Source organism: Pan troglodytes, chromosome 20, assembly GCF_028858775.2.
Source record: "Pan troglodytes isolate AG18354 chromosome 20, NHGRI_mPanTro3-v2.0_pri, whole genome shotgun sequence".
Taxonomy (NCBI): Eukaryota; Metazoa; Chordata; class Mammalia; order Primates; family Hominidae; genus Pan; species Pan troglodytes.
This window is the reverse complement of record NC_072418.2, coordinates 14903959-14929333: the sequence shown is the minus strand read 5'-3', so window position 1 is coordinate 14929333 and position 25375 is coordinate 14903959. Positions and strand designations below refer to the sequence as shown.

General features: G+C 40.9%; 2 protein-coding genes across 3 annotated transcripts in view; one reads left to right on the top strand and one right to left on the bottom strand.

The window, feature by feature from the left end:
• The window catches only part of LOC100615906 (zinc finger protein 44), a 70442-nt gene extending 62986 nt beyond the window's left edge, over nucleotides 1-7456 (top strand). Inside the window, exons 12-14 of one of the 2 annotated variants that reach the window (XR_010153724.1) lie at nucleotides 1628-1683; nucleotides 5615-5770; nucleotides 6863-7456. The gene's annotated coding sequence lies outside the window, so the exon portion shown is untranslated. Of the gene's footprint in view, nucleotides 1-1627; nucleotides 1684-5614; nucleotides 6040-6862 lie in introns of those variants that run through there. The other variant, XR_010153725.1, reaches the window with a different exon arrangement.
• LOC100615438 (zinc finger protein 564-like) overlaps nucleotides 1-25375 on the bottom strand; it is a 38521-nt gene that overhangs the window by 1306 nt on the left and 11840 nt on the right. The window contains exons 2-4 of the mRNA XM_054673940.2: nucleotides 24699-24825; nucleotides 24449-24509; nucleotides 22727-23886 (exon numbers count right to left, since the gene is read on the bottom strand). Of these exons, the coding sequence (XP_054529915.1) occupies nucleotides 23445-23886; nucleotides 24449-24509; nucleotides 24699-24825 (630 nt within the window). The 3' untranslated portion in view covers nucleotides 22727-23444. The remainder of the gene's footprint in view (nucleotides 1-22726; nucleotides 23887-24448; nucleotides 24510-24698; nucleotides 24826-25375) is intronic.

The following is a 25375-nucleotide window of genomic DNA, read 5'->3' as shown; positions in this document are numbered from 1 at the left end:
CTCTCCCCACTATTGTCTTGTGACCCTGACACATCCCCCTCTCGGAGAAACACCCACAAATGATCAATAAATACTAAGGGAACTCAGAGGCTGGCGGGATCCTCCTATTGTCTTGTGACCCTGACACATCCCCCTCTCGGAGAAACACCCACAAATGATCAATAAATACTAAGGGAACTCAGAGGCTGGCGGGATCCTCCATATGCTGAACTCTGGTTCCCTGGGTCCCCCTATTTCTTTCTCTATACTTTGTGTCTTTTTCAAGTCTCTCATTCCACCTAACGAGAAACACCCACAGGTGTGGAGGGGCAACCCACCCCTTCAGATGGCTCTATTGTTCTCAAAAAAGTCCAGGGACAAATTTGCCCTGTAAATCCAAATATGTTTTCTCTCCTTTCTAACAATACTATCTGAGATCAGCGTTTAATAGTTGTTTGTTTAGATGCTTAATGGACTCCTCCTAACAGTGTTTTTTTCCTGGTTTTGTCCACAAATTAGCTGGCCTACAGTGCAGGCAGTATCTTCATTAAATCCACGAATCTCCTGTGAATTGTCTTTCACCTCCATTTCCCCATTTCCACTGCATCAAGGATGGAGTGCCCTTTGACTTGAATGTCTCATGATCTGTTGCAATTGAAGTTAATTCTTAGGCAAGAGGTTAGGAGCTGTGTGTTTCACAGCTTGCTTCTCTTCCACCTCAAGGCAAAATCTGACAGGGCTCTGAAGCTTGGGTAGGAGCGTTGGCAAGCTGCTTTCTGAGTAATCCTCTCTCTTTAGGAACTGAGTGTTCAGTGGCCGGGAGGGACAGCAGCCTGATGTCCTCTTGGCCTGTGTCCTGGCATGGATCCACCACCTCTACGAGCTGAGGCAAAGTTGATCAGTGTCCTAGTAGTCTGAGTGCACCATACTCACAAACCATGTCCCCACTTTTCAAACATACCCACACAGGACATAACCTCAGTAATGGGTAGGTGGAGGTAAGATGAGAAAAGTTGAAGTTCTGCCCTTCCTGGAAAAAAGCCTTTTGACTAGAGGCTGGGTGACCGAGTAGAAGCATCACCATCATGGACAAGCATCTCATTTTAAAATCTGCCTAAATCCAAAGGGCATCAGCCTAATGGCTAAGTCAGCATGATCATAAACCACAAATAACATCTCCAACCAGAAACATTCCAAACTCCTCCCAGACCAGAGACATGCTAGCCCCAAGATAATCCACCTCTGCCCAGAGACATTCCAACCCCCCCATAGACTTCTCCCCTACACAGAAACATTCCAAGCTTGTAATAAGCCCCCTCACCCGAAAACCAATATACACTCTTAGTCTGTAAGAGAAAGCACTTCTGACAGAAATCAGCCAGAAGCCCCTCTCAGGTTTTTTCTAAAATAAACCTGTCTTTGACTGTCAAGCCGCATTTTGTGTTTCTTTCCTCTAACTCTTACATTTGGTGCCGAAACCCAGGATGGGTGCTGGGGGCAGAGGCTCTCCTGCAACCCAGGAAGCAGTGGGCAACGGCAGCTCGTCCTGAGTTAATTCCTGGATCCTGAAGGTCTCTGGCCACCACTCTGTCTTTTTATTCAGTTCACTTTTCTCTAATCCTCCCTTTTCTCTCTCTCCCTTGTGCAGCTGCAGTCCAAGAGGCCAACTGGAACATTAACATCAGACACTAATCCAGCTTACTGGTAAGATCTGCCCTCCCCTGGCTTTCTCACGGTATCCGGAAAAAGTCAGGTCTGCCATCTCGGTCCTCAGAGGACCAGTGGGACTAAGCTAGAGGAAGTCTTGGGGATGCCCAATTTCTTCTCAGCTTGACCATCCTCTTTAGAAAGAGAACTCCAGGTCTCTGTCTTTTGTCTGGGGATGCCTAGAACAAAAACAGACACCCTCGGCTTCTTCTTGCCAGTCCACATGGGTGCCAAACAATCCCACATTCCCACACCCTCTCCACTGTGCTGTCTCCTTCACAACCTCGCCAAACTTGGCTTAAGCATGTAGTCTTTTATTGTAACATGGCTTGGCCCCAATACACATTAGATAATGACAGCTGATGGCCCAAAAATGGCACCTTTAGCTTGCAAATTCTCAGGAACCTTAACAACTTTATAACCAAGAACAGCAAATGGCAAGAGGTTCTCTATATTCAGGCTTTCTGCTTCTACTTTAAATCCCAATGCTCCCTGTGTCAAGTTTGCACCTCTCATAAAATCTTTCTTCCTGGCTGGGCGTGGTGGCTCACGTCTATAATCCCAGCACTTTGGGAGGCCGAGGCGGGCTGATCATGATGTCAGGAGATCGAGACCATCCTGGCTAACACGGTGAAACCCCATCTCTACTAAAAATACAAAAAATTAGCCGGGCGTGCTGGCGGGCACCTGTAGTCCCAGTACTTGGGAGGCTGAGGCAGAAGAATGGCGTGAACCTGGGAGGCGCAGCTTGCAGTGAGCAGAGATCACGCCACTACACTCCAGCCTGGGTGACAGAGCAAGACAATGTCTCAAAAAAAAAAAAAAAATCTTTCTTCCTAATGAAAACCCTCTCCAGGTCTTTCCCTCCTCCAAGCTATGAGTATATTCAAAAGGCTTCTCTTCATAGATCTTGTTTTCCTGGAAAAGGTTTTTTTCCCAGTTAACTGAATTACTTTTTTCCACTCTGTCTTGCCACTCTTGGTGCATGTATAAAAGATCCTAAAACGGTTTCTGGTGGCCTGGGACCCCTTGGGAAAACAGAAAAGGCACCACAAATCCCATTTTGGGAAAAATCTGTTTTCCTTATGGAACCCCTGGAATTAAAGGGGAATAAGTACCTCTCAAAATGTTTGTCTTCCAGCTCTACTTGCTTATTAGGCCCTGGAAACTGTTTTCCTAGCCCTGTTCTTAAAGGGCACCACCCAAAGGCCAATAAGCCAATTGGGAAATTAGGAGAAAAAAAATATTGTAACTACTGAATCTTCTTCTGGTTGTCTGTGTGGTTATATACGTGTTATGTGTGCAATGTCTATTAAAAGAACTCTAATTATAATTGGCAAAAAAAAAAAAGTGCTTAAATCAAATATTTTTAAGGGAAAAGTAAAAGCTGTGGGATCTTTCAGTTCACATGACTTTAATCTTTAAAACTTACTGGTACAGTAAAGTTAGAACTGTCTTAAGAGTTACCAGCATATGTTTTTGTTTGCATTTATTAATCAAGCAATTTCATTCTTATCTCTGCCAAATACTATAAGGTATCAAAACAAAACTATGACTCAGCCCAAACAAAATAATCTTTGTATAATTTTTTAATAAGTGAAACATTAATATTGGCTTAATGAAAATAGCTACATCCTAAGCCATTTAATATCCTAACTTCTAATCTTATGGACTTAGGCAGTCTAGTCCACAGGCGTGAAGGAAGTTTGTTTTGGGAAAGGACTGTTATCTTTTATATTAAAAGATAATTTATATTTAAAAATTTTATATGGTAAATTTTTGTACTAAAGTAAATTAACTGGTTGTTTAAAGAGAGAGATGTTTACAACAAGTCAGAAAGTTGAGGCATGTCAGACTGTGAAAGGCATGAAAAATTTTATAAATGGAATTTATGCAAGAAATGTACAATTTAAAAGTGATTAGGCCTCCTGACTGCTTTATAAAATGCCCCTATAACTCTTACCTGTACAACTTGCCTGCTTTGCAGCTAGGTAAAACCTAGGACACACGGAATTAAATGCTGGACTAAGCCAGACCTTATCTGCACAGAAGTCTAGGTCCTAGGCTCTACACCTAGTACATAATTAAAATCCCAAACTTACCAAGGTTTTCAACAAAAGTAAACTTTACTGAAAGTTAATTATGTGGAAAGTGTGTAAGGAAAGTAAAATACACTTTTGGTAAAAAGATTATAAGGAGGCATGAGAATGGATTTTTACCTACATTAAAAAGTTAAACAATTGTTTTGAAGGTTTAAGCAAGTTTTGGCAGGTTAATTGTAAAGGAAATTCTGTGTAAACATATTGGCTAAAGTTGAAGGGGTAGCATCTAGTTTTTCTGTAAATTGAGCATTAAAATAAAAGCACAACGGGTTTCTCTTAAGCACTAACCTGCTCTTTAACAAAAATTATAAAGGGTTAAAAAGGGTCTATAAAAATCTTACCTTATGGTCAAACATTGAAATTGAGTAAATGTGTCTACAAGGTTTTATTAAAAATGGAGTTTAATATTCATAGCACACTAATATAACGGTAAAATTTGGCATATTTGGTATAAAATCATACAGGAAGCATGGTCAAATACAAAATGGTGTTTGGCTTTCTTTGGGCTATATTTTTATAAGTATGTTATTGGTATGTGTTCCAAAGTTATGGGAGACTCCTATAATTCTGACATATACCTTATAAGCAATACCTTATAAGTGTACCTTATAAGTAATAATTATAATTGTTATGTTAAAATTATTGTGTGCCACAAAGGTAACAGATATCCTTGTCAATTGCGTCTTTAACTATGGGTATTCTAAAACTTTTCTTCTGAGACGGATTTTCACTTTTGTTGCCCAGGCTGGAGTGCAATGGCACGATCTCGGCTCACTGCAACCTCTGCCTCCTGGGTTCAAGAGATTCTCTTGCCTCAGCCTCCAGCATAGCTGGGATTACAGGTGCACACCACCACACCTGGCTAATTTTTGTATTTTTAGTAGAGACGAAGTTTCACCATGTTGGTGAGGCTGGTCTGAAACTCCTGACCTCAAGGTGATCCGCCCGCCTTGGCCTCCCAAACTGCTGGGATTACAGGCATGAGCCACTACGCCCGGCCTATCCTAAAACTTTTTGTCATCCATAAACAATTGTTGTCTTGTTTTGGTCCTCTTTAAAAAGGTGGTTTTATAATCAGCTATAAAGGTCTAACAGGTGCCCTTGAATGCAAGTTTCTGAAAATTGTGATATCACAATAGAGGAAAAACGTTCAGAACTCTTAAAAAGCTAAAATGTTAATATGAATCAGGATAGGAATTAACTGCATGAACTAAACTGTAGGAGACTGGAGTGATCTTTTTTGTTTGTTTGTTTTTAAGACAGAGTCTTGCTCTGTAGCCCAGGCTGGAATGCAGTGGCATGAGCTCAGCTCACTGCAGCCTCCTCCTACATTCAAGCAGTTCTCCTGTGTCAGCCTCTCAAGTAGCTGGGATTACAGGCGTTCGCCACCACACCCGGCTAATTTTTGTATTTTCAGTAGAGACGTGGTTTCATTTTGTATTTTCAGTAGAGACGTGGTTTCACCATGTTACCCAGCTGGTCTTTAACTCTACTCCTGACCTCAGGTAATCCACCCACCTTGGCCTCCCAAAGTGCTGGGATTACAGATGGGACCCACCACGCCCAGCCTGGAGTGATCTTTTTAACGTATTGCTTAAAATATTGCTAATCCTTTGTTTTGCTTTTCAAAGTCCAAGAATCTTTTCTTTTGAGTTATTGACAGCTTTTAACAATTTAGTATGCTTCCATTAACAAAATTTGGAGCATTCTTGTTTCTCTCTACCTGATTTTCTCCAGAATTTGGAAACTATCTGTATGTATTCTTAAGTTAGGGTAATATAGTTATTTGCATAAGTGCAACAAGAATCTGTTTTCTTTTGTAACAGGACACAATTGGGAAAACTGGTTATTTTACCAAGGCTTTAACTGGAATGGTGTGCCTTCCATTAAGGAATCAAATTTGACTTATGGAGCCAATAAAGCCCTTGGAAAGCTGGCCTCAGATTTCGTGTACAGTCCCTGTACAGGGTTTCCGATCTGTGGTAAGTAAAGAATGTCACTTTCTGACAGGCCAGGAGTCCCCAGTTATCTTAGAACCTCAAGAAAAGAAGAATTCTCCCAACTCATAGGTATTCAATGGTACAAATCCATGGCTGGCCTTGCCTTTAAAAAGGTCTTATCTCACATTCCTTCTACAAAACAAAGTTCCATCAAAGCCAATTTAAAGGACCTAAGTAACAAATAATTATTCTTGCTCCACTGTATGCAAATAACTAAGCCAAGTATAATAAAGAAAATCAGTCCTACTGGTATGATTTGTCTTTTAATGAAAATGGTAAACTTGAGAAAATTATGTTTCAAAAACGATAGCACACATGTTGTTAAATTCTGGTGTTGCCTAATGTTTTTCAATTCTTACTATTTTCTGTTTAAATTAAATTCTAATTTTTCTGGCTACAAGTTTCCAAAATAGCTGTGCTTTCTGAAAGCCCTATAAACTGAAAACTTGATGTTTCAGCAGGCGCTGCCTCTAAGCCCCCGACTCTCACCGGAGGAAATAAATAGGAAACCTTAAGCTAAAATAAGTAACCAAGAGAGAATTACTCATCCTATTCAGTCTCACCCCTACCTCATCAAATACTTTTATCGTTCCTACCTCTCCTTTTAAGCCAAATATTAAAACTTTTTAATGGAAATTATTTACTGCGCCACCCTTGTGGGAATTGCTTTACTCACTCTACTATTTGCAGTAGGACTATATACTGTAGCACCCTCAGGGTAAAATATCAGACACAGAATCTCAATTACCATAGCATTTTGCCTAATGATTATCCTCATAGCGGGAATAATGGTTACTAACAGAAAATAACACATGGGCCTTTCCAAACCAGCACCTCTGCCTCTTATTAGGTAAGGAATGTTGTTTCTATATCAGCCAATCAGACCTAGTAAAAAGCGCTATTAAAAAAAACAAGCTAAAAAGCTAAGGAGTACCAAAACAAACAAACAAACAGATTCTTGGTTTGGGAACAAAATCATAGATAGCATGGGTCATCCCATTCCTGGGCCCTCTCCTAATAATATACCTAATTATGGGACTAATGTTCTTACCCTGCCTAATTAACCTTTTCCAGAGATTTCTTAAACTGACAGGATCATGGCCATTTCACAGACAACTACCCAAAAATATCTACAGACGGCGCTGCTCCTACCAACCCGATACCAGAGAACTCTCCGTCCCCTCGTCAGCAGGAAGTAGCCAGAAAGAACATGCCGCCCCTCGTCCTTTTTATAACTATGAGGTCTGGATTGACAGAGCAGAAGCATCACCATTGTGGATAAGTGCCTCATTTTAAAATTCACCTTAATCAAAAACTGCCTAAATCCAAAGGGCATCAGCCTAATGGCTAAGGTCAGCATGATCACAAACCACAAATAACATCTCCAACCAAAAACATTCCAGACACCTCCCACAGAGAAATGCTAGCCTCAGGATAACCCCTCTCCTGCCGGAAAGATGTCACCCCCAAGATAACCGCCCCTCCGCCTAGAACATTCCAACCCTGCCATAAACTTCTCCCCCACACAGAAACATTCCAAGCTTGTAATAAGCTCCCACACCCTAAAACCAACGTACATTCTTAGTCTGCAAGGAAAAGTGCTCCTGACTGACCGGCCAGAATCCTCTCTCAGGTCTTTTCTATAATAAACCTGTCTTTGACTGTCAAGCAGTGTTTGGTGTTTCTTTCCTTTTTTATTTTTTTTTTAAGATGGAGTCTTGCTCTGTTGCCCAAGCTGGAGTGCAGTGGCGTGATCTCAGCTCACTGCAAGCTCCACCTCCTGGGTTCAAGTGATTCTCCTGTCTCAGCCTTCTGAGTAGCTGGGATTACAGGCACAGGCTGCCATGCCTGGCTAATTTTTTGTGTTTTAGTAGAAACAGGGTATCACTGTGTTGCCCAGGCTGGTCTCGATCTCCTGAGCTCAGGCAGTCTGCCTGCCTCGGCCTCCCAAAGTGCTAGGATTACAGGTGTGAGCCACTGTGCCCAGCCTCTTTCCTCTTTAACTCTAACTCTTACACTAGAAAGAGAGAACCTTGTATCCTTGGCTACACAGTCTAGAGTGGAGTGTTCACCTCACTGGGGTGAGGATGTGGGGTACAGGATCAGGGAACAGTAAGGGTTTAAATACCACAAACTCAGATTTCCCACAGAATTTTCACAGATTCTCTTGAATAGGTTTCCTCACTGGCTGTTTGCCTTTAGGATGACTTCAGGGGCTTTAAATGGTTGTTTTAAAGTAACTGTCACAAGTGTCTCTGGGAAGTGGGTTAGTGAAGCTCCTCATACTGTTATGCCATCCTAATGCCTTAAGATTCTGCCCAGATCAAAAAATGCCCTATATGTGATGGCAGTGCAACCTGTAATATCACTTGTAATTTAAGAACCAAATGTTTAAAATTATTTTTTTCATTTCTTTTTTTTGAGACATGTCTCGCTCTGTTGCCCAAGCTGGAGTGCAGTGGCACAATCTCAGCTCACTGCAACCTCTGCCTCCCAAGCTCTAAGCCATCCTCCCACCTCAGCCTCCCAAGTAGCTGGGACTACAGGCACATGCCACCACGCCTGGCTAATTTTAAAATTTTTTATAGAGATGGGGTTTTGCTATGTTGCCCTGGCTGGTCTCGAACTTCTGAGCTCAAGTGATAAAAAAAATTTTTTGTTAACGTTTATTTTTTAAAGATTCCTGGGATGGAATACACAAACCCACATCTCACAAACATCAGGAATCATATCACAAAAAATATACATTTCAATTTACCTTCTTAATAATTTCAACTTTTAGATTCAGGGGGTACATATGCAGGTCTGTCACATGGGCACACTGTGACACTGAGGTTTGGGCTATGGGTGAGCCTGTCATCCTGGCAGTGAGCATAGCACCCAACAGGCATTCCCTCAGCCCTCACTCTCCACCATCCCTCCCCCTTCCAGCAGTCCCCAGCGTCCATTGCTCCCATCTTTATGTGCATAACAACTTTTTATGGTTTACAAAAACATACTGCTCACTTCATAAAACTTCTTTAGAGGACCATAAAACACAAAGAACTGGTTACCTGTTAAAAATTAGTCATTTGATTTATGAACTATTAAAATATACTTAATGCGAATTTTCTTAATCATTGTTTATAGTCAATGTTAAGATTCAAAAATTCAGCCTGAGGCTGGGCACAGTGACTCACATCTGTTTGGGAGGGTGAGGCCAAAGGATCACTTGAGGCCAGTTCAAGACCAACCTGGGAAACAGGGCAAGACCTTGTCTCTACAAAAAAAAAAACAAACAAAAAACCCTGTGTGTACACACACACACCCGCCCACCCAAAACCCAGCCTGAGATTTAGAAGCAGTCTACCTGAAGGCTCACTCTTAGCATGTCCTCTAGCATTCGTGTCTAGTGGCCTCAGGTTCCCAAAGAGAACAATTTTATTACTTTCTTGTCTGTTCGGCATTTACATAAAAAGCAATTTAAATTACATATTTTTCTTTCCTCACTATAAAAGGCAACATGGTTTACACACTTTGCTTTTTTGTTCATTTGAAAATAAATCCTGCAGCTTTTTTCATATTCATTGGTGCCTTCCCTAATTTTTATAAAGGTTCACAAGATGATAGAAGTTGAGCCAGTTGTGTGGCTCACATGCCTGTAGTCCCAGTGACTTGGGAGGCTGAGGTGGGAGGATCACTTGAACCCAGGATTTCAAGGCTGCAGTGAACTATGTGCCACTATACTTCCAGCGTGGGCAACAGAGTGAGACCCTGTCTCCCCCCAAAAAATGTTTTAATAAATATATTTTTTTAAAAGATGGAAGTTGATATAGTCAGTTCTCTATTAAACACTGAATATGTTCCCATTCTTTTGCTAGTCATTTCTTGCTGTAATCAAAATGAATAGCAATAGGTACAATCTAAAAGACTTAGAAATCTGTACTGAACTAAGGCAGTGAAATGAGAACTGGGAAGGTAGTTAGAAAACATGGCAAAATAAATATTTGAAAGTTATTTTTCAAACTTAAAGAATTATTTTATTTTTTTGGTAGAGAGGGAGGTCTCACTATGTTGCCCAGACTGGTCTTGAACTCCTGGCCTCAAATGATCCTCCTGCCTTGGCCTCCCAAAGTGCTGGGATTACAGGCGTGAGCCACCACACCCAGCTGAATTATATTTTTATAGTGAAATATAGCATACTTCTTATAGAATGCGTAGAATGTTTTATGTTTAATCATAACTGTAAACTTCCATAGACTGGGCACTCAGCATGAACAGACCCTGGGCATGTCACAGCTCCCAGTGCTGCTCCACCTTGACTTTGTTTCCCTCTTGTCCCCAGAGGTGACCACTGCCCTTAATTTTGTGGATATTCTTTATGGCTATAGCATTATTTTATCACCAAGCAGTGTTTTGCTTAAGTTTGCCTCTTTAGCACTTTCTGTGGAAGGAAATCACGGATGGGCGTCTCCTTGGTTTTTGTCCCAGTTGTTTCACACATGCTGGTGTCTGAGGCTTGGGCTACCCAATTTGCTCATCCATTCCAGTATCTATAGGATTCATGTTGCTTCAATTTTGTGTTTTGTTCTTATGGGAAATGCTGCTCTAATCATACTTTAAGTCCCCATGTGCCTGTGCACAGTAAATTCTCTATACATTAGAGAAAACTTGCTGGGTTGTAGATTCTGAGCAACTTTAAGATTGCCACCAAGTCCCAATGGAGTATATGAATTGACCGTCGCACGGCTCTTGCATGTATATTTAGATAATTCTAGTGTTGCCAGTCATGTGGAATAATGTATTTTTGCCTATCTAGTTTGTAGTTTGTGTGAAATGGGATCACTTTGTGATTTTTTTTTTTTTTTTTTTTTTTGAGACAGCGTCTTGCTCTGTTACCCAGGCTGGAGTGCAGTGGCGCAATCTCGGCTCACTGCAACCTCTGCCATTTGAATTACCACAGAAATGAATGTTCCTTTGTTTGCATCTTTGGAAGCATTTGGTGTTATATTTTGGAATTTAGCCATTCTGAGGTGTGTAGTGATACATATTCACCAAATGTTATAGGAATAATGAACAAAAACAGTTTCGCTTTCTGAAAAACAAGATGAGACCTTCCCTAACATACCTCAAATATTTTAAACTATAGAGAGGGACAGAGCAAGATGGCAGAATAGAAAGCTCCCCTGATCATCCTCCTGCAAGGACACCAAATTAACAACTATCACACAGAAAAAACACCTTCATGAGAACCAAAAATCAGGTAAGCACTTATAGTACCTGGTTTTAACTTCATATCACTGAAAGAGGCAATGAAGCGATTTAAAAAACAGTCCTGAATCACCAACAGCACCCCTCTCCCACCCCCAGCAACAGCAGCATCATGCAGAGAGCAACTCTAGGTGCTGTGGGAGGGAGAACACAGCAATTGTGAGGCACTGAACTCAGTGCTGTCCTGTTAGAGCAGAAAGGAAAATCAGACCAAATTCAGCTGATACCTGCCCACGGAGGGGGCATTTAACCAGCCTTAGCTAGGGAGGAACTGCTGATCCCAGTGGTCTGAACTTAAGCGCCTGCTGAGGGCTGCAGCACTCTCTCTCTCCAAGTAAAGCTGAAAGGCAGTCTAGCCCATAAGGACTGCAACTCTTAGGTGAGTCCTAGTGCTGAATTAGACCCAGAGTCAGTGAACCGACAGAGGGCAGGGAGGGGTGGTGACATATGGGATCACCCCTCCTTTAACCCCAGGCTGCACAGCTGTCAGCTAAAAAAGAGACCCCTTCTACTTGAGGGAGGAGACAGTATTGGGGGGACTGTATCTTACATCTGGGATACCAGCCCAGCCACAGTAGGACAGGGCACTGGTCAGAATCAGGAGGCCCCTGTTCCAGGGCCTAGCTCCCGGACATTTCTAGACACACCTTGGGCCAGAAGGGAACCTACCGCCTTGAAGGGAAGGACCCAGTCCTGCCAGCATTCATCACCTGTTAACTGAAGAGCCCTTGGACCCTGAATAACCAGTAACGATACCCAGGCACTACATCAAGGGCCTTTGGTGAGCCTCTGAGACTTGCTGGCTTCAGGTGAGACTCAGCACATAACCAGTTGTGGTGGCTACAGAGGAAAACTCCTTCTGCTTGAGAAAAGCAGAGGGAAAAGTAAGGGGACCTTGTCTTGCACCTTAGGCACCAGCATGGCCACAGAGGGGCAGAGCACTAAGCAGGTTCTTGGGGCCCCTGATTCTAGAACTTGACTCTTCGATAGCATTTCTGGACCTGTCCTGGGCTAGAGGGGAGCCCACTGCCCTGAAGAGGCAGCATTCATGACAAGCTGACTTAAGAGACCTTTAGCCCTAAGGGAACATGAGCAGTAGCAGTACTCTGACAGAACTCCTTGTGGCTTGGGGCGGTGGCTATGGGGTGAGGTTCCTCTGCCTTTCGAGGGAAGGACTTGTGTAGTTTGAGTGACAGCTCAGCCAAGCCACAATACAACAGGACACAAGGCAGACTTCTAAGGTTTTTTCACTCTAATCCCTGACTACTGGACAGCACTTCTGGACTCACCTGGGGCTTAGGGGACCTCGTCACCCTGAAAGCAAGGACACAGGCCTGGCTGGTTTTGCCATCTGCTGATTGTAGACCCCAGGGGCCTTCAGTGAACACAGGCAGTAGCCAGGGAGTGGTTACAGCAGGCCTTGGGCAAGACGCAGCGCTGGCTTCAGGTCTGACCCAGTGTAGTCACAGTGGTGGTGGCCACAGGATGCTGGTGTCATTCCACCCTCAGCCTTGGGTGGCTTAGAACAGAGAGAGAAAGAAACTATGTTTGGGAGATCATAAGGAAAGAGAACAAGAGTCTCTGCCTGGTAATCCAGAGAATTCTCCCAGATTTTGTCCAAGACCATCAAGGCAGCACCTCTATGAGTATGCAAGAACCACAGCATACTGGATTTGGGGTGCCCCCTAAAGCAGATATAACTTAGACATCTAGAAAGCCTTCCCTAAGAAGGACAGCTACAAATAAGCCCAGACAGTGAAGACCAAAATAAATACCTAACCCTTCAATGCCCAGACACTAAAGAACATCTACTAACATTAACACCATCCAGGAAAACATAACCTCACCAAATGAACTAAATAAGGCACCAGGGGACCAATCCTGGAGAAACAGATATGTGACCTTTCAGACAGAATTCAAAATTGCTGTGTTGAAGAAACTTAAAGAAATTCAAGGGAACACAGAAAAGGAATTCAGAATTCTATTAGATAAATTTAACATAGAGATTGAAATAATTAAAAATTGAGCAGAAATTCTGGAGCTGAAAAATGCAACTGGCTTACTAAAGAATGTATCAGACTCCTTTAATAGCAGAATTGATCAAACAAGAAAGAATTAGCTTGAAGACAGGCTATTTGGAAATATACAGTCAGGAGACGAAAAATGAGTAAGAAACAAGCACATCTACAGGATCTAGAAGATAGCCTCAAAAGGGCAAATCTAAGAGTTAATTAAAGAGGAAGTAGAAAAAAGTTTGTAGAAAGTTTATTCAAAGTGATATCAGAGAACTTCCCAAACTAGAGATATATATCAATATCCAAGTACAAAAAGGTTATAAACCACCAAGCAGATCTAACTCAAAGAAGACTACCTCAAGGCATTTCATAATCAAACTCCCAAAGTTCAAGGATAAAGAAAGGATCCTAAAAAGCAACAAGAGAAAAGAAACAAATAACATACAATGGAGCTCCAATACATCTGGCAGCAGACTTTTCAGTGGAAACCTTACAGGCCACCAGAGAGTGGCAATACATATTTAAAGTGCTGAAGGAAAAAGTTTTACCCTAGAAGAGTATATCTGGTGAAAATATCCTTCAAGCATGAAGAAGAAATAAAGACTTTCCCAGAAAAAAGCTGAGGGATTTCATCAATACCAGACCAGTCCTACAAGAAATGCTAAAGGAAGCACTTCAATCAGCAAGAAAAGGACATTAATGAGCAATAAATAATCGCCTGAAGGTTCAAAACTCACTAGTAATAGTAAACAGGAAAATACAGAATATTGTAACATTGTAACTGTGCTATGTAAACCCCCCCCCCTTTTTTTTTTTTTAGACAGAGTCTCGCTCTGTTGCCAGGATGGAGTGCAGTGGCACGATCTCAGCTCACTGCAACCTCCAACTCCCTGGTTTAAGTGATTCTCCTGCCTCAGCCTCCTGAGTAGCTGGGATTACAGGCACACACCACCATGCCCAGAAAATTTTTGTATGTTTAGTAGAGATGGGGTTTCACCATGTTGGCCAGGATGGTATCGATCTCCTGACCTCATGATCCACCCACCTCGGCCTCCCAAAGTGCTGGGATTACAGGCCTGAGCCACCGTACCCAGCCCGTAAACTACTCCTATCCTAAGTAGAAAGACTTAAACAGTGAACAACTCAAAAACAATAAACATAATTTTTCAAGACATAGTACAATTAGATATAAATAGAAACAACTAAAAGTTAAAAGGGGGTGAATCAAGTTGTAGAGTTTTTATTTTCTTTTTGCTTGTTTATGCAAATGGTGTTATCAGTTCAAAACAATGAGTTAAAATATAGTATTTACAAGCTTCATGGTAACCTTAAACCGAAAAAACAATGGATACACAAAAAATAAAAAGACACTGAATCTTATCACCAGAGAAAATCACCTTCACTAGAGGAAGACAGGAAGAAAGGAAAAGAGGAAGAGAAGACCACTAAACAACCAGAAAACAAATAACAAAATGGCAGGAGTAAGTCCTTATTTATCAATAATAATAATATAAATGGACTAAACTCTGCAATCCAAAGACACAAACTGGCTGAATGGATGAAAAATCAAAACCCATTGATCTGCTGCCTACAAGAAATACACTTCACCTATAAAGACACACACAGACTGAAAATAAAGGGATGGAAAAAGATATTCCATGCTAATGGAAACCAAAAAAGAGCAGTAGTTGCTATACTTATATCAGACAAAATAGATTTCAAGACAAAAACTGTTAAGAAGAAACAAAGAAGGTCACTATATAATAATAAAGGGGTCAGTTCAGCAAGAGGATATAACAGTTGTAAATATATATGCACCCAACACTGGAGCACACAGATATAAAAAGGAAATATTATTAGAGCTAAAGAGAGAGGCCCTGATACAATAAGAGCTGGATACTTCAACACCCCACTTTCAGACTTAGATCTTCCAGACAGAAGATCAATGAAGAAACATCAGACTTAATCCGCACTATAGATCAAATGGATCTAATAGATATTTACAGAACATTTCATCCAAAAGCTGCAGAGTATACATTCTTTTCCTCAGCACATGGATCATTCTCAAGGATAGGCCATATATAGGTCACAAAATGAGTTTTAAAACATTCAAAAAGGCCAGGCACAGTGGTTCACATCTGTAATCCCAGCACTTTGGGAGGCCGAGGTGGGCAGATCACGAGGTCAACAGATTGAGACCATCCTGGCCAACATGGTGCAACCCTGTCTCTACTAAAAATACAAAAATTAGCTAGGTGTGGTGGCATGCACCTGTAGTCCCAGCTACTCGGGAGATTGAGGCAGAAGAATCACTTGAACCCAGAAGGCGGAGTTTGCAGTGAGCCGAGATTGCGCCACTGCACTCCAGCCTGGTGACAGAAGCGAGACTCTGTCTAAAAATAAATAAATAAAAATTTAAAAATTTAAAAAAATACTGAAATAATATTAAGCATCTTCTCTGACCACAATGGAATAAAACTAGAAATAAATAACGAGGAATGTGGAAACTATACAGATACATGGAAATTAAACAATATGCTCCTGAATGACCAGTGGGTCAATGAAGAAATTAAGAAAATGGGACAACTTCTTGAAACAAATGATAATGGCAACACAACATGCCAAAACCTATGGGATACAGCAAAAGCAGTACTCAGAGGGAAGTTTATAGCTACTACATGCCTACATCAAAAAAGAGGAAGAGGCCAGGCGCGGTGGCTCACGCCTGTAACCCCAGCACTTTGGGAGGCCGAGGCGGGTGGATCATGAGGTCAGGAGATCAAGACCATCCTGGCTAACACAGTGAAACCCCATCTCTACTAAAACTACAAAAAATTAGCCGGGCGTGGTGGCGGGTGCCTGTAGTCCTAGCTACTCGGGAGGCTGAGGCAGGAGAATGGCATGAACCCGGGAGGCGGAGCTTGCAGTGAGCCGAGATCCTGCCACTGCACTCCAGCCTGGTGACAGAGTGAGACTCTGTCTCAAAAAAAAAAAAAAAAAGAGGAAGAACTTGAAACAATCTAACAATGCATCTTGAAGATATAGAAAACAAAAGCAAACCAAACCCAAAATTGGTAGAAGAAAAGAAATAATAAAGATTAGAGCAGAAGTAAATGAAAATACAAAAGACCAGTTTTTTGTTTTTTTTTTTGAGACGGACTCTCACTCTGTAGCCCAGGCTGGAGTGCAGTGGTGCGATCTCAGCTCACTGCAATCTCCACCTCCCAGGTCCCAGTTCAAGCAATTCTCCTGCCTCAGTCTCCCTAGTAGCTGGGATTACAGGAACATGCCACCACACCCAGCTAATTTTTGTGTTTTCAGTAGAGCCAGGGTTTCACCATGTTAGCCAGGCTAGTCTTGAACTCCTGACCTTGTGATCCGCCCACCTCGGCCTCCTAAAGTGCTGGGATTGCAGGCATGAGCTACTGCGCCCAGCCAAAACATCAATTTTTTAAGTTAAACAAAATTGACAAACATTTAGCCAGACTAAATAAGAAAAAAAGAGGATCCAGATAAATTAGAAATGAAAAAGAAGACAAATGATATTACAAAAATTCAAAGCAGTAGTGGCTACTATGAGTAACTATATGCCAATAAATTGGAAAAAATAGAAAAAATGTAAAAAATTCCTAGATACATACAACCTACTGAGATTGAATCAGGAAGAAATCCAAAACCTGAACAGACCAATAACAAGTAACAAGATTGAAGCCATAATAAAAAGCCTCCCAGTAAAGAAAAACTCAGAACCCAATGGCTTCACTGCTGAATTCTACCAAACGTTTAAAGAACTAATACCAATCCTACTCAAACTATTCCAAAAAACAGAGTAGGGAATACTTCCAAACTCAATCCTCAAGGCCACTATTACCTTGATAACAAAACCAAAGGCACATCAAAAAAACCAAAACTATAGGCCAATATCACTGATGAATATTGATGTAAAAATCCTCAACAAAATACCAACCAAATTCAACAACACATCAGAAAGAGCATTCATCATGACCAAGTGGGATTTATCTCTGGGATGCAAGGATCAACCTATGTAGATGAACCAGTGTGATACATTGCATGACCAGAATGATTGATAAAAACCATACGATCATTTCAACTGATCCTAAAAAAGCATTTGATAAAATTCAACATCCCTTCATAATAAAAACCCTCAAAAAAGTGGGTATAGAAGGAACATACCTCAACATAATCACAACCATATATGACAGACCCATAGCTAGTATCATACCGAATGGGGGAAAACTGAAAGCGTTTTCTCGAAGATCTGGAACACAAAAAGGATGCCCACTGTCACACTGTCATTGAACATGGTACCAGAAGTCCCAGCTAGAGCAATCGGACAAGAGGAAAATACAAAGGGCATCCAAATTGGAAAGGAAGAAGTCAAATTATCTCTGTTTGCTGATTATATGACATTATATTTGGAAAAACCTAAAGAATTCACAAAAAAACAATTAGAATGCATAAACAAATTCAGTAAAGTTGCAAGATACAAAATCAACATACAAAACTAGTAGCATTTCTATGTCAACAGTGAACAATGTGAAAAAGAAATAAGAAATTAATCCCATTTACAACAGCCACATGTAAAAGTAAATTTTACCAAGAAACCAACTTAACCAAAGAAGTGAAAGATCTCGATAATGAAAACTATAAAACACTGAGGAAAGAAATTGAAGAGGACAACAAAAAATGGAAAGATATTCCATGTTCATGGATTACACGAATCAATAGTGTTAAAATGTCCACACTACCTAAAGCAATCTACAGATTCAATGCAATCCCTCTCAAAATACCAAGGACATTCTTCACAGAAATAGAAAAAAAAAACCCTAAAATTCATATGGCACCATGAAAGACAAAGAATAGCCAAAACTGTCCGAAACCAAAAGAACAAAACTGGAAGAATCACATTACCTGACTTCAAATTACACTACAGAGCTATAGTAACCACAACAGCATGGTACTGGCATGAAAGGAGACACATAGACCAATGGAACAGAAGAGAACCCAACAATAAATCCATACACCCACAGTGAACTCATTTTTGACAAAGGTGCCAAGAACATACACTGGAGAAAGGCAATCTCTTCAACAAATGGTGCTGGGAAAACTGGATATCCATATACAGAAGAATGAAGCTAGATCCCTACCTCTCACCATATACAAAAATTGAAATGGATTAAAGACTTAGATATAAGACCTCAAACTATAAAACTACTACAAGAAAACACTGGGCAAAATCTCCAGGACACTGGTCTACGCAAAGATTTATTGGGCATACCCCACAAGCACAGGCAACCAAAGCAAAAATGGACAAATGGTATCACATCAAGTTACAAAAGCTTCTGCACAGCAAAAGGTACAATCAATAAAGTGAACATACAACCCACCGAGTGGGAGAAAATATTTATTTGCAAACTACCTCTCTGACAAGGGGTTAATAACCACAATATATACAGAGCTCAAACAACTCTATAGGAAGAAAATCTAATAATCTGGTCAAAAAATAGGCAAAAGATTTGAATAGACATTTCTCAAAAGAAGACATACAAATGGCAAACAGGCATATGAAAAGCAACATAGCAAGACCCTGTGTCTACAAAATATACAAAAATTAGCCAGGTGTGGTGGCATGCACCTGTAGTCCCAGCTACTTGGGAAGCTGAGGTGGGAGGATTGCTTGAGCCCAGGAGTTTGGAGACTACAGTGAGTTATGATCATGCCACTGCACTCCAGCCTGGGCAACAGAGCAAGACTCCATCTGTATATTTTAAAAACTTCCAAACCATGATCAAGTGAGATTTATCTCCAGAATGCAAACAGTGCATCCTATGAAAATCAGTCAATATAATATACCACATTAGCTGAATGATGGAAAAATCACAGTAATCTCAATTGATACAGAAAAGGCATCTGACAAAATTCAAGACCCATTGATGATAAACAACAAACTAGGAATGGGAGGAAACTAGGTCAATGTAATAGGCCATATATGAAGAATCTACAAGACTATCATACTTAATGGTGAAATACAAAAATGGTGATCTTTTCCCCTAAGATCAGAAACAAGATAGGATAACTGCTTTCACCACTTCCATTCAATATACTACTGGAAGAGCTAGTCAGAGTAATTAGGTAAGAAAAAGAAAAGGCATCCAGCTGGGTGCAGTGGTTCACGCCTGTAATCCTAGCACTTTAGGAGGCCGAGGTGGGTGGATCACCTGAGGCCAGGAGTTCAAGATCAGCCTGTCCAACATGATGAAAACCCATCTCTACTAAAATACAAAAATTACCTGGGCATGATGGCGGGTGCCTGTAATCCCAGGTACTCGGGAGGCTGAGACGGGAGAATTGCTTGAACCCGGGAGACGGTGGTTGCAGTGAGCCAAGATTGCACCACTGCACTCCAGCCTGGGTGGCTCAGTGAGACTCTGTCTCAGAAAAAAAAAAAAAAAAGAAAAAGAAAAGGCATCCAAATGGGCAAGGAAGAAATAAAATTATGTTGGCAGATGACATAATCCTATGTGCAGAAAATCCTAAAGATTACATACACATATATGTACACAAAAACTGAACTCATAAATGAATTCAGCAAAGTTGCAGGGTACAAAATTAACATTTAAAGTTACATTTTTTTTTTTTTTTTTTGAGACGGAGTCTCACTCTGTTGCCCAGGCTGGAGTGCAATGGTGCGATCTTGGCTCACTGCAACCTCCACCTCCCAGGTTCAAGCGATTCTCCTGCCTCAGCCTCCTGAGTAGCTGGGATTATAGCTGCCCAACACCAGGCCCGGATAATTTTTATATTTTTTAGTAGAGACGGGGTTTCACTATGTTGGTCAGGCTGGTCTCAAACCCCTGACCTCATGATCCACCCGCCTCAGCCTCCCAAAGTGCTGGAATTACAGGTGTGAGCTACCGCACCCAGCCTAAAATTACATTTCAATACACTAACAGTTAATAATCTGAAAAGGAAATTAAGAAAACAATTACATTAGTAATAACATCAAAAAGAATAAAACAGGCCAAGCACAGTGGCTCACACCTGCAAAATCAGCACTTTGGAAGGCCAAGGTGGGAGGATCACTTGAACCCAGAAGTTCAAGACAAGCCTGAGCAACAAAGTGAGACCTCATACTACAAAAAAAAAAATCAAAAAATTGGCTGGACGTGCTGGCCTGTGCCTGTACTCCCAGCTACTGGGAGGCTGAGATGGGAGGACCACTTAAGCCCAGGAGGTTGAGACTGCAGTGAGCCATTATTTCACCACTGCACTACCACCTGGTGACAGAATGAGACCCTGTCTCAAAACAAAAACAAAAACAAAAAAACAGCTAGCTATGGTGACACAGACATGCAGTCCCAGCTACTGAAGATCCTAAGATGGGAGAACAGCTTGAGCCCGGGAGTTTGAGACCAACCTGGACAACGCAGCAAAACGCCATGACAAAAAATTAACCAAAAAAGCAAAAGACTTGTATACTGAAAACTATAAAACGTTACTGAAAGAAATTAAAGCTATAAATAAATGGAAAGACATTCTGTGTTCATAGTTTAAAAGACTTAATTTTGTTAAGGTGTCAATATATTACTGCAAATGCTCTACAAATTCAAAGCAATCATTATCAAAAGGCCCATGACATTTTTTCTGGAAACAGAAACACTCATCCTAAAATTCACAGGGAATCTCAAAGGACCCCAAATAGCCAAAACAATCTTGAAAAAGAACAACAGGCTGGACATGGTGACTCACGCCTGTAATCCCTGGACTTTGGGAAGCCAAGGTGGGTGGATCACCTGAGGTCAGGAGTTCGAGACCAGCCTGGCCAACATGATGAAATCTCGTCTCTACTAAAAACACAAAAAATTAGCTGGGTGTGGTGGCATATGCCTGTAATCCCAGCTACTCAGGAGGCTGAGGCAGGAGAATCGATTGAACCTGGGAGGCGGAGGTTGCAGTGACCCGAGATCACACCACTGCACTCCAGCCTGTGCAACAAGAGCAAAACTCCGTCTCAAAAAAAAAAAGAAAGAAAAAAAAAAAAGAAAAACAACAATAAAGCTGGAAGCCTCACTCTTCCTAGTTTCAAAACTTACTCTAAGTTTTGGCTGGGCACGGAGGCTCATGCCTGTAATCCCAGCACTTTGGGAGGCTGAGGCAGGCAGATCACCTGAGGTCGGGAGTTCGAGACCAGCCTTACCAACAAGGAGAAACCCCATCTCTACTAAAAATACAAAAAAATAAGCCGGGCATGGTGGCCCATGCTTGTAATCCCAGCTACTCGGGAGGCTGAGGCAGGAGAATCGCTTGAACCAGGGGGGCGGAAGTTGCAGTGAGCCGAGATCGAGCCATTGCACACACACAAAATTAGCTGGGTGTGGTGGCACATGCCTGTAATCCCAGCTACTCAGGAGGCTAAGGCAGGAGAATAGATTGAACCTGGGAGGCGGAGGTTGCAGTGACCCGAGATCACACCACTGCAGTCCAGCCTGTGTAACAAGAGCAAAACTCTGTCTCAAAAAAAAAAAGAAAAGAAAAGAAAAGAAAAAGAGAACAACAAAGCTGGAAGCCTCACTCTTCCTAGTTTCAAAACTTACTCTAAGTTTCAGTTTCAGTAATCAAAATAGTGTGGTGTTGACATGACATAAAGGAGATATATAGAGCAATGGAGGCCGGGTGTGGTGGCTCACGCCTGTAATCCCATCACTTTGGGAGGCCAAGGTGGGCGGATCATTAGGTCAGGAGTTCAAGACCAGCCTGGCCAACATAGTGAAACCCCCGTCTCTATTAAAACTGCAAAAAAATTAGCTGGGCGTGGTGGCGGGCACCTGTAATCTCAGGCTGAGGCAAGGAGAATCGCTTGAACCTGGGAGGCGGAGGTTGCAGTGAGCCAGATCGCGCCACTGCGCTCCAGCCTGGGTGACAGTGCGAGACTCCGTCTCAAGAAAGAAAGAAGAAAAAAAAAAAAAAGAGCAAAGGAATAGAATAGAGACTTCAGAGAGATACCCTTAATTTAAATCAGACTTAAGCCCACAGTCCTGAAACCCTCTAAAGCAACCACTGCCATGAGGGAGGCCCATAACCATGATGACACTGATTTGAGGCTCTCTAGAGAATGAAGGATATAAATATAAGTAGGGTACACAGAACACCCCTCTCCCTCACCCTGCAATCACCAAAAGAAAAAAGAAAAAAATTGAGACAAAGGTCCATAATTTGATCAAATTAGAAATCCAAAGTTTATTAAAATAACAGCAAAAAAATAAATGGGTGCTGATTGGGTTTCACACCTCTACAAAACAGGCTCCGAATTAACTTCAACATCCATTGAAATGCATCAGTTGGCAAATTTCCATGTCCTTAATCAATACTGGGGCTTCAATTACAGTTTTACCTTAAGATACCATTGAATTTAAACATGGCACCCCCTCCCCCAGTATAACCTTATAGCAAATTCCTGAATAACAAACAGGTATGCCTCAACTTGCCTTTATTGGATTTCTTTCTAGTGAGAATTTTCACATGACTTTGAAAGTATTTGTTAAAATTGAAAAACTTCCTGTATTTCTCACATTTGTAAGCTTTATATCTAGCACATTCTTATTGCATGTTTTTGTAAGGAGGTGGGCAAGTTGAAAACTCCCACTTTACTTACATTCAAGAAGTTTTCTGCCAGGGTGTATTTTTTCATGGCTTCTAAATGAACTGGGATGACTGAAGGCTTTTCCACATTCTTTACACTTATAGGGCTTCTCTCTAGTGTGCATTCTCATGTGCCCTTGAAAAGTTGTACAATAAATGAAAGCTTTGCCACACTGCTTGCATACATAGGGTTTCTCTCCAGTGTGGGTTCTTTCATGTATTCAAAAGGAATTGTGCCAAATGAAGGCTTTACCACATCGTTTACATACGTGGGGTTTCTCTCCACTATGACTTCTTTCATGTATTCTAAAGGAACTGGAATAACTGAAGGCTTTACCACATTGTTTACATTCATACAGTTTCTCTCCAGTGTGAGTCCTTTCATGGATTTGAAACGAATTAAGACAATTGAATGCTTTCCCACATTCCTTACATTTATAAGGTGCATCTCCAGTATGCATTATCATGTGCATTTGAAAGCTTGCAAGAGAAAGGAAGGCTTTCTCACATTGTTCACATTTATAAGGTTTCTCTCCAGTGTGAATACTCATGTGTCCTTTTAACGTAGTTCGATAAATGAAGGCTTTCCCACATTCCTTACATTCACAGGGTTTCTCTCCAGTGTGAGTTCTTTCATGTACTCGAAAGGAACCAAGCCAACTGAAGGCTTTACCACATTGTTTACATTCATATGGTTTTTCTCTAGTGTGAATTCGTTCACATACTTGAAATCAACTAGGACAATTGAATGCTTTTCCACAATCCTTGCATTTATAAGGTCCATCTCCAGTGTGCATTATCATGTGTCTTTGAAAGCTTGCAAGGTAAATAAAGGCTTTTCCACATTCCTTACATTCATAGGGTTTCTCTCCAGTGTGAGTTCTTTCATGTATTTGGAAACCTGTAAGAGTACTGAAGGTTTTTCCACATTTTTTACATTCATAGGGCTTTTCTCCAGTGTGAGTCCTTTCATGTCTAAGAACAGATTGACGATAACTGAAGGGTTTCCCACATTGTTTACATTTATAGGGTTTCTCTTCACTGTGATTTCTTTCATGTTTTTTAAATGACTGGAAATAACTGAAGGCCTTCCCATATTCCTTACATCTATATGGCTTTTCTCCGTAATCTTGACACTCATATGGTTTGTGTCCAGTGTGAGATCTGATGTGCCTATTAAGGGATGAATGACAAATGAAGACTTTTCCACACACACTGCATTCACATGGATTTACTCCAGGAGGAGTTTTCATACTCAGATTAAAATTTAGATCTGGCTGAAGTTTTCTTCACTTTGATTAGCTAATCCATCTATTTTCACACACAGTCTGTCTACAATACATGACTTTTGTAAGAAATGATAATGATTTCTTTAGTAAAGATTTTATATTTATTAATAGGTAAAGGAATTACATTTTTTACCATTTTCAGAAATTAAAACTTCAGTCCTGCCTGAATTGTTTGAAGATGAATAGACTGAATGTTCTGGAAGAGGGCTCAACCACAGGTAATATCAAAACAGTAATATTCGTAAATGGAGTTTCTTAATATTGCTATCAAATGAACTACTTTTCAAACACTGAATATCTATGTCATATTTAAGTAAACACTTTGGCTAAAAATTTTCCAAGAATAAGCCACATTTGAAGGTGGGCTTATTTGTTTTCTTTGCTTGTTTTTAAAACTTCATGACATACTAAGTCTCTCTCATGGAACTCTTATTAGTGCCACTCACCTTAGACTTCTTTCTTGGTTTTTGGACTGATCTTCAATGTTATGCTCTTCACATTTTTTCCCTATAATGCAGACCCAGAAAAATCATCGGAAATCATTATTAATTATAGAAAAACTATTAGATTCTAGATCTAATTAGCTGTCACCATGCTTGGTTTATTTACTGAAGTATTCCCTTTCCACATGCCAGGTCTTGAAATATCGTTGATGGGCAACTTGTTCTCTAAGTGAAGGAATGTTGTCATCATCACCTACTGAAGCCAGGTTCCTATAGGTTTCCAGCATCACATCTCTGTAGAGTTTTTTCTGCCAAGGATCCAGCAAAGCCCACTCCTCCTGGGTGAAGTTCACTGCCACATCCTCAAAGGCCACTGAGTCCTAAAACATCCCACATATGTGTAGAGGAAAATGGGTGAGACTGACAGGGCTGGGGATCTATAATCAATTTGTAAGATAATCACATGACTCTGTGATCCCAAAATATTTATTTTATTACTATGTCATCAGAACACATTCTCTGCCCACAGCCACTGATAAATTCACCAGCATCATGGAGACATGGAAATTATTTCTACATTTTTGCTGTGATCACTTCACATCTTACTGCTAATGACAGGGTAGAAGGCACCTTGGTGAAATGACAGAAATGGTACACTAAAGAAGCAATAAGATGCTTCAGCTCCTTGTGAGAAAAACTCTTTTCTCTCTTCTCATATTACCTACCATATCACGTAACAGTCTATGAAGCAAACAGTTGAATCTAGACAAGATTTTAATGAATAAAAACACAGTGACTACTCAGGAGGCTGAGGCAGAGAATCACTAGAGCCACGAGTTTGAGACCAGCCTGGGCAACACAGTAAGACCCTGTCACAAAACAAACAAAAAAACAAAAACAAAGCAAAAAAAAAAAAAACAAAACAAAACA